The sequence below is a fragment of the Oryctolagus cuniculus genome, chromosome 5 (genome assembly GCF_051225735.1).
Source record: "Oryctolagus cuniculus isolate XC-2025 breed Fujian yellow rabbit chromosome 5, ASM5122573v1, whole genome shotgun sequence".
NCBI lineage: Eukaryota > Metazoa > Chordata > Mammalia > Lagomorpha > Leporidae > Oryctolagus > Oryctolagus cuniculus.
The window spans coordinates 24,256,402-24,266,329 of record NC_142871.1 but is presented as its reverse complement, the minus strand read 5'-3'; the positions used below and the strand labels follow the sequence as shown (position 1 = coordinate 24,266,329).

The window sequence follows — 9,928 nt, the reverse complement described above, 5'->3', positions numbered from 1 at the left end:
GAACTCCAGGCTCCTGGCTTCAGCCTGGCCCAGACCTAACTATTTTGGACATTTTCAGGAGTGAACCAACTCATAGGAGGTGTCCCTCTGCCTGTATCTCTACCTCATTCTTTCTCTGTGTCTCTCTTTCAAATAAAATGAAAATAAATTGAAAAAAATTGAAATTTAAATAGGAAAGAAAAATAGTACAGGAAATGCAGGAAATTAAAAAAAAAGAACAGGAATGCACTGGGTCTCATAGGAATGAGAAGGGAAGTCCTTTCCTTCTTGATAAAAGAAGACTTAAATATTTTTAGAAGGAAAAATTCAGTGGTGTGAAAACATTTGGTTGTGAAATTTAAAAAAGGAAGGAAGACAGAGGATGGCCTGCCCCAGTTGGAAGGTGGGTCAGAAAGCAAGAGAACCCTGGGTGCTGGGGGGTGGCAGCATAGGAACAGGGGACATAGTTGAAGTGAGCCAAAACTTAGAAAGCTGAAAACACCAGAAGTAGAATCTTCTGTGAACTAATCCCCTGTATTTTCATCTGTGCACAACAGACATGGTCAGCTTCCTTGGCTGACCAGGTCCACAGAAACAATGGTTACAACCAGCAGTTGATAGAGTCTCTTTTTCCCTGTGTGTGTGCCCTATGAGTATAACTTGGTAAAAGTATGCATTATCGCAGTCTGGGTATTTTGTCTGGGTTTGACTACAGTGTGGTAAGTGGGATAAAAATTTTAGAAATTTCTCCCAAAACCAAAAGGCATTGATAGATTTCTGATGACACAAAGCCTTTATATTCATTTACATATTTTTTTTAAAGATTTATTTTATTTATTTGAAAGACAGAGTTAGAGAGAGAGGTAGAGACAGAGAGAGAGGTCTTCCATCTGCTGGTTCACTCCCCGGATGGCAGCAATGGCCAGAGCTGCGCTGATCTGAAGCCAAGAGCCAGGAGCTTCCCCCAGGTCTCCCACGTGGGTGCAGGGTCCCAAGGACTTGGGGCATCTTCTACTGCTTTCCCAGGCCATAGCAGAGAGCTGGATTGAAAGAGGAGTAGCCAGGATTAGAACCAGAGCCCATATGGGATGCCGGCATTTCAGGCCAGGGCGTTAACCTGCTGTGCCACAGCACATGCCCCATCTTTCACTTTTTTTATATATAAAAAAAATTTGAAAGGCCTGCCTGTTCTCACAGTCTGATAAAATACAAATGTCATTCCTTGCTCCATCGTGCTATTGCATTGCTCTTTAATAGATGAAAGTGGGCAAGACCATGCTGCTAATTCCACTGAGTTCACTGTTTCTTTGCTTGATGTGATTTTTTTATACAGAAGAAAGATTTAAAAAATATATATATATTTTTTCCCATTTAAAAATTATCACAAAATCTTAAAATATAGATATAGTGCTGAGGTTTAGAACTCAAATGAAAAGTCATGGAATTAAAGGTATACTATGTAGCAATAGTTCCTCCTTAAACTTCAGGTAAAAAAACAAGCAAACAAAGGAAACATTCATGAAATTAAATTTATATTAGCAACTCCTCTGATTTATTTGACAGAGAAGGGAGTTGTAATGTGCCAGAGGCCCATTTGCCCTCTCCTTAGCTACATGTGCACACTATGCAGCAATAAATCATCAGATGTGGTTAAGGCAACTCAGAAAAGAGGGAGGGAAATTTACTGCTCCCCAGTGGTTAGCGGCATAAAAACACAGTTATCTCATATATTATTGGGTGGAATGAGTTAGCCCACACAAGGACATACGAGATGGCCAGGGATTCTGTGCTCCTTTCTCACTGTTAAGGTGATCACATCCATCCCACGGCTTTGCTACCTTGTGGTTACAATTTCCCAAACTTCATGGAGAGAAGACTGACCACTGAGGACCCCAGGAGCTCTCTTTGGATTGACTGACCAGGAACCAGCACACAGTTCCAGTGTCACCAAGGTTCCCTCATGTTAGCTTGGTAGGCAACATCCCCGAGTGACTGGCACCCAAGATAGACTCATTTTCCTCTGCTTGCAAGACTGCTCCCAGTCTCACCCTTGAAAGAAGTTGTTTTTGAATAATAGGAGTCATCTAGTGCATCCGGCTGAGTCCTACTCAAGCATACCCCGGGATACAGGAACACATGGGCACCCTTCTAGAACTGCTCTCTGCCTGTGGTTCCAGCCTGCACCAGGTGACATCAGTAGCATTTGCTTGAACCACTCAGTCATCTATATCTAAAGATCTAGTCAACAGAGGTCCAGATTTCTATATCCTGCTATCTATCTACTTGACTTCTATTCTTTTCTATTGAGAGGCAGATTGGGGTGGGGGAATAGAGAGAGATTTCCCATTTGCTGATATCCTCCCCAGATGCTTGCAACAGCTGGGGCTGGGGCCAGAATGAAGCTAGGAACCAGGTACTCAATCCAGGTAGCCCATGGGGGTGACAGAGACCCATCTATCTGATCCATCACCTGCTGCCTCCCAGGGTGTGCATTCACAGGAAGCTGGAATCACAAGTGGAACTGGCAGGGCCAGCACTGTAGCTCCCTGTTAATGCACCTGGGAAAGCAGAGGAGGATAGCCCAAGTCCCTGGGCCCCTGCACTCACATGGGAGACCCAGAAGGAGCTGCTGGCTCCTGGCTTGAGACTTGCCCACCTCTGGCTGTTGAAGCCATTTGGGGAGTGAACCAGAGGATGGAAGATCTCTGTCTGTCTGTCTGTCTGTCTCTCTCTCTCTCTCTCTCTGTAACTCTGTCTTTCAAATAAATAAATCTTTTAAGAAAGAAAAGAAATAAGGAAGGAAAGAGCAGAACTGGGGACTGGGATTTGAACCCAGGTATCCTGATATGAGATATGCATGTTCCAAACAGCATCTGAACCACCAAGCCAAAGGTCCTCCCCATTCCAGTATGATTTTTTTTAATTCTTTTTTCTTTTGTTTTTTAAAGACTTATTTTATTTATTTGAAAGAGTTACAGAGAAAGGTAGAGCCAGAGAGAGAGGTCTTCAATTCCACTGGTTCACGCCCCAGTTGACCACAACAGCCAGAGCTGAGCTGATCTGAAGCCAGGAGCCAGGAGCTTCCTCCAGGTCTCCCATGCAGGTGCAGGGGCCCAAGGACTCAGGACATCTCTTACTGCTTTTCCAGGCCGTAGCAGAGAGCTGGATCGGAAGATGAGCAGCCGGGACTCCAACCGGCGCCCATATGGGATGCTGGCGCTGCAGGTTGGGGCTTTAACCCGCTGAGCCACAGCGCCAGCCCTCACAGTATAATTTTCATTACCCACATATGGACACTTCTAAAAGTGAAGAAAGGAGCGATTAAAAAAATCATACTGGGGGGAGCTGGCACTGTGGCGCAGCGGGTTAAAGCCCCAGCCTGCAGTGCCAGCACCCCATATGGGTGCCAGTTTGAGTCCCAGCTGTTCCCCTTCTGATCCAGCTCTCTGCTATGGCCTGGAAAAGCAGTAATAAATACACATATACAGACAAAGACAGCAAGTGTACCCTCTAGAAATAGGCTTCTTTATGAGAAAGGAAGTGAATGATAAGAAGTCAAGCAGTAACAGGGGCTGTATAGAGGAAGCCACCTCTAGGGACTGCTTTGGAATTCTTCATCTGGCCCACGTGTATTCGTGGAGCACTCAAGTAGGAATGCCTGTGGAAGGAACCCTAATGTGACAACGGTGCCTTGAAACTCCAGTGAGCTTCAGAATCACCAGACTGAGATGCAGATCCAGGAAATTGGGATGGGGCCTGAGAATATGCATTTATAACGAATGATCTTGATGCTGCTGGTCTGAGGACCACCCTTTGAGAACCCCTGGCTTACACTGAAAGACGTGTTAGTTATTTCAGACAATGAGACCTGTGACAGGGGGTTTCTAAATGGCTGTGCCTCAGTAAGTTCTTGAAGGGGCAAATATTTCTTCCTGCATTACTCTTTTGCATCTGTGGGTATTAGCTCATCATCCCTAGACAATATCCCACAGGGTGGCCAACACAGCTCCAAGTACCACATCTTCCCAAGATCCCTTTCAAGACAGGAAGAAAAAGGGAAAAATAGCACAAGGCTTTCACCTCCCAAGGCCGTGGTTTTTAACCCAGAAAGGAAGTCTTCACCAGGACCCCCAGCCAAATTCCCCTTATCTCTCACTAGCCAGAGCTGGAACACACTTCACTCTGGCACCTCCCACCCCCACCCCCAGGTCAATCATTGATGAGAGTGATGAGCTAGAGATGGCCAAACAGAGATGCCTTCCTTTCACTTCCTCCTACAGAGAAGAACCAAAGCAACAGGCAGCTGGCTGCAGTCCGAACCAACTGCCCCTGTGTCTACCCGGTTTTTGGAACTGAGAGGGGGTGCTGTGAGCACTCCACTGCCACTGGGGGGGGGGGGTCCAGTCCAGGATGAGCACTTGACAGGACAGCATGTCCCATTGGTGCTAGAAGAAACAGTCCACCCAATGCAGTCACTACCACTTCCATTATCAAAGTGCTCCCACAGTGGCCGCTGCTCCCCTCACTGCCATGAGCACAACACAGTCCTGCGTGACCCCCAGACAGTGCACTTCCCTGATGCTGCCACTGCAGCATGGTTAGAGCTGCAGAAACAACCGAGAGATCACACCACAGGGCCCAAGAGGAACTAAAGCCGATACTGCCTACCAAACCAATACTGAAAATTGTATCTCTAAGAAATAAAGTCTATTACAGCAAAAGCTACCCTACATCAGAGCGACAGCTGATCTACCAGATGTGTAAATTTTAATGTAGGGTTAATAAGTAGTATGAAAAAAATAAGGTATGGTGCCAGTGCTGTGGCGTAGTGGGAAAAGCCACCACCTGCAGTGCCGGCATCCCATATGGGTGCCAGTTCAGTCCTGGCTGCTCCACTTCTGATCCAGCTCTCTGCTATGGCCTGGCAAAGTGGTAGAAGATGGCTCAAGTTCTTGGGCCCCTGCACCCACATGGGAGACCCAGAAGAAGCTCCTGGCTCCTGGTTTTGGTTCAGCCCCTCTTTGGCCATTGAGGCCATTTGGGGAGTGAACCAGTAGATGAAAGACCTCTCTCTCTCTCTCTCTCTCTCTGCCTCTGCCTTTCTGTAACTCTGCCTTTCAAATAAATAAATAAATAAATATTTTTAAAAATCGGATAGCATCTGCTATTAAAACAAAAAGAAAAAACAAAGTATCATGTACCTTGGAAGAAACACAATAACTTGCTGGCAACACATCCCAAAAGAAAAAGGTTAACAACATGCCCAAAAAAGGTTTCAGAAGAATGATTATAAAGATGCTCAAAGAGATACAAGAGAATACACACAGACAGATGGAATCAGAAAAGCAATGCATAATATGAATGAAAACTTAAGCAAAAAAACTAGAAAAAGAAATGAAGAACTGAATAAGCAAGTTACAGACGCAGTTAAAAGTCTCAGCAACAGCTGGCTCTGTGGCACAGTGGGCTAACCCTCCGCCTACAGCACCTGGATCCCATATGGGCACCGACTGGTGTCCTGGCTGCTCCTCTTCCAGCTGAGCTCTCTGCTATCACCTGGGAAAGCAGTGGACGATGGCCCAGGTGCTTTGGCCCCTGCATCTGCTTGGGAGACCCAGAAGCAGCTCCTGGCTCCTGGCCTCGGATTGGCCCAGCTCTGGCCATTGTGGCCATTTAGGGCGTGAACAAGTGGATGGAAGACCTTTCTCTCTGTAACTCTACCTCTCAAATAAATAAATAAATTAAAAAAAAAAAGTCTCAACAACAGATTCCATCAAGCAGAAGAGAGGAAGCAGGAAGGGGTATGGCAGGAACAGCCCATCTCTGCTCCGTGACATCTGCGTATTAGCTAGAAGGACTGTTACAGGCAAGTGTCACTTGACAGCTTGAGGCTAAAAGCATCTGAAGACTGCTTCACTTGCACTTACAGCAACTGGTACTGACTGCAGAGTGAGAGCTGTCAGCTGAGCAAACTACCTGCGGCTACTTGGGCTTCCCCACGACATGGCGGCTAGGTTCCAGGAACAGGTGTCTCAAAACAACAAGGCCAAGTATGGCGCTGCACGATCACAGCCTCCATGTGCCATGGACACAGCACACACACACACCATCACCATCACCACCCTATTAATGGGAGGGGAGTCAGATTCACACTGGAGCAAGAGCACGTGCCATAGGAGATAACTGCTGTGGTCCTGTTTGGAAACACACAGCAGACTGATTTCCTGTCTCTCCCAGTGGTTCAGAATCACCTGGAACTCTGATTAGACAAGCTTGTACTCTACGCCCATCCTTAAACAGTGGCTAGAGAAACTCACTGCACTTCCACAGGGTGCCTTACGATGGGGCTACGTTATTCAGAACCCTCTGGTACTAAGGGTTTGTTGGGAGGTAGGTCTGGGGTTAAACATATAAAAATATCATCCACAGAGCGTAATGCCGAGTTCCAGAAGACTGGGGAGGCTTTGACAGCGGGATTCAGTGTAGAGCCCTGCACGGCTCTTTGCAGAGCAGGCAGCACACCTTGGGGTCCTCATCTCATATTCGGATGCATCTGTAACTGGGCCTCTGTTGCCTAAACTACAAAATAAGGATAGCAAGACCTACCATGCAGGGTTGTTAACCAAATGACGAGACGACCTACTGAAAGCGCTGAGTTAGATCAGTTCTTGTCAGGGTGCAGGTACTCAACACGTGGTTCATATTATCATTTCAGTGCCAATTTTGTGAAGTCCGAGGATTCTGACAACTTGATGCAATCAAAGGGAGAGCGCGGATGACGATTCTGTGGAGCTGCTTCGCATCCCAGCCGTGTGCACGTTCCCCCTCTCCTGTGTTTCTGTCTGTGTGCTGCAGGACAGCGTCGGGTTGCACCTGCCAAGACAGGGTCCTACCCAGGCTGGGACCCACCCGAGCATTGCCCCTGGCGGCTGGCAGGGCTGGGAGGAGGCAATTCCACCACTCGCCACGGGGAGGCGCTCTCTGGACCCGACTGGAGTTGCAGAGCAACAGGCGGGCTTCCCGGGGTTGCAGAAGTTCTAGGTGGCCGGGCCAGGGGTCTCTGGGCGCACAGTCATCGGCGAGGGGTGACGCAGGGACGTTAGCACGTGCGGTCCCCGGGCTGGTAAAGCTCTCCGCCAAAGCTGGCAGCCGCCGGCGCTGTGTGAACCCGGGCGCAGGGCTGCGGGCTCCCCGGAATGCCGCGGCCTCGGCTCTGTGGTTGGAGTCGGCGTCCCCGGAGGTGGGACGGGGAGAGCCAGTGCTGCGGGAAGAGGGGTGCACCCCTGGTGACAGCAAGAGAGACTCGGGGACGCACGCGGCCAGGTGCAGGCCGGGGTCGCGGGAACCCAGAGGGGCCCGCTGCGGTGCCGAGCCACGCTCCGCGGCCCCCAGCGAGGCGAGCGCACGCACCGCCCTCGGCAAGGCTTCCTCCCCGTGTGACACCCCCCCGTCCCGAAACGCGGCCCCTAGCCGCGGGGGTCCCGGGGCTCGGTCCTCCAAGCTTCGGCCGCGTAGTACAAACGAGCGGAACGCCGCCCTCTGGGCGCCGAGCCCGCGCCCCCGGCCCGCAGCCTCCAGAGCCGGCGCCCGGGAACCCACGAGCTCCCCGGCGTGTGTGGTGCCCGCGCCCGCGCCCCTCGAAACCGAAAGCAGGAGCCAACGGCCCGCCGCGCGTCGCCGCCGCCTCCGCCGGGAGCGCGCGGGGTCGGCTGCAGTCGCTCCGGCAGCCGCGGCGGGCCGGGGGCCACAGCGAAGCGCGGTGGCGGGAAGCGGAGGCCGCCCCGGGGCCCCGGCTGGGCTGGCGGGGAGGGCGGCGGCGGCGGCTCCTCGGCGTTCGAGCGGAGGCTGCGAGAGGGCGGCGGAGACGGCTTGTAGGAAGAGCGAAGGGGTGGTTGCTCGCCTGCACCAGGATGGCCGAGTGGTTAAGGCGTTGGACTTAAGATCCAATGGACATGTGTCCGCGTGGGTTCGAACCCCACTCCTGGTAGTTTCGTGTTTTTCTAATTAAAAAAAAATTTTTTTTTAAAGTAAATCTTACCGAGCACATCAAGCCTTAGGTATTAAATTTCTGACTGAGAGAAACGCAAACCACACCGCGCGGCTTCCCACAGGGACGAACCCTCGCAGCCCGCGGGCCTGGCCCAGCCTCTCTGCCGAAGGGCGGGATCCGGCCGCGTATTTTTTTTTTTTTAATTTTATTTAAGGAACATAAATTTCCAAAGTACAGCTTATGGATTACAATGGCTTCCCCCCCCCCATAACTTCCCTCCCACCCACAACACTCCCCTCTCCCACTCCCTTTCTCCTTCCATTCACATCAAGATTAATTTTCAATTATCTTTATATACAGAAGATCAATTTAGCATGTATTAAGTAAAGATTTCAACAGTTTGCACCCACACAGAAACACTAAGTGTAAAATACTATTTGAGTACTAGTTATAGCATTAATTAAACACCTAAGAGTAATTATGTATCAATTACAGAGTTCAACCAATAGTTTTAAGTAGAACATAAAAAATACTAAAAGGGTAAAGTATTAAGTTCTTTCTTTTTCTTTTTTTGTTTGTTATATAGTTTTTTTTTATTTAATAAATATGAATTTACAAAGTGCAACTTTTGTATTGTGGCTCCCCACCCAACCTCCCTCCCTCCCGTGGCCCTCCCCTCTCCCACTCCCTCTCCCATCCCGCCCTTCATCGAGTTTCATTTTCAATTACCTTCATATACTGAAGATCAACTTAGTATACACTAAGCAAGGATTTCAACAGGCTGTACTCACACAACTGCACAAGGTATAGGGTATTGTTCAACTAGTAGTGTTGTTTTTAAGTTTCATAGTAGAACACATTAAGAACAGAGATCCTACGTGGGGAGCATGTACCCAGTGACTCCCGTTGTTGATTTTACAATTGCCGGCCGCGTATTTTTAAACTCTGTCCCAAAAAGTCAAAATACATCTCTCTCTTATTGGACTTAGAATTTTCAAACACGAGAGTACCTCAGAAAGTTCGTCGAAAGTGGTTAAGTCTATTTTTTGATGGGAAAAAATGGAAATCCCTGCATAGGATTTTTCCCCAAAAAATCATGAAAAATGGATATTATTAAAAAAAAACTATGCATGGATTTAAAAATGGCTTTGTTCCAAAATAAAATGATCTTTTAATTTCATTGTTCAATGAAATTTTTGAAATGGGCTGCTACCAACAGTGTGGTCTAACCTTCTCCCTTCTTTATATAAATTATTTTTATATAAAATACTTTATAATATGAAAGCATTCCAAGGCTTTAAAAAATGTTGCAAGTACTAGGCAAAGAGCTCCCTCCCCCAAAGTCATTCGATAGTAAGATACTGACTAGATGCCCCAGTGCAGCATTGATAATTTACTCCCTCGGATCCTATCCTCGGCCCTGTTTTGTGGCAAAAGGCTCCTGTCAGCAAAGTGCGCTGCGCTTACTTGTCCCGTCTGCCTCGGCCGGGTCTGGCTCATCTGGCTGGGCGGCCCAGTCTCCCCCGACTGTCATGGTTCTCACGCCCCTGGAGGTGACAGAACAGAGATTTCACAGAATGTCCCCTTGCCAGTTGGGTTTTCCGATGTTTCCTCCTAATGAGAGTCTGGGTTTGCTTCTGCTGTGTAGCAGCACTGTCGCAGAAGGGACACTGCGTTCTGGGGGCGTGAATGTGACGTGTTCAGTTTCTGGTACTAACTTTATTCCCTGGAGGAAGCCCCTCAGCTGTCACTCCCTTCCCGCTGTGATGAGTGCGTAGTTTGAGGGGAGGTGCTGTGAAGCGAAGTCATCTCATCGGCCTTGCGTTTTATCCAGGTGTTTCTGGGGCTGTAAGCTGTGTCGTTATGTCCCATGGGGTCCTGTTCTGCTGAGTGGTTACAGCCCATTCCGTAACTATTTGTTGTGATGTCCAGAGTGTGGCAGATTGGGCCGGGGAAGGG

At 48.8% G+C, this 9,928-nt stretch overlaps 1 protein-coding gene across 1 annotated transcript; it reads right to left on the bottom strand.

Moving 5' to 3' along the window:
- Positions 1 to 656: 656 nt before the first annotated feature.
- On the bottom strand, positions 657 to 9,503 carry LOC149126438 (uncharacterized). Its single transcript, XM_089332408.1, has 3 exons — positions 9,437 to 9,503; positions 6,586 to 7,979; positions 657 to 1,019 (listed from the first exon to the last, which is right to left on the bottom strand). Exons 1-2 carry the CDS (start codon positions 9,501 to 9,503, stop codon positions 6,691 to 6,693), a joined length of 1,356 nt encoding a protein of 451 aa, XP_089188534.1. The 3' UTR covers positions 657 to 1,019; positions 6,586 to 6,690.
- Positions 9,504 to 9,928: the final 425 nt, after the last annotated feature.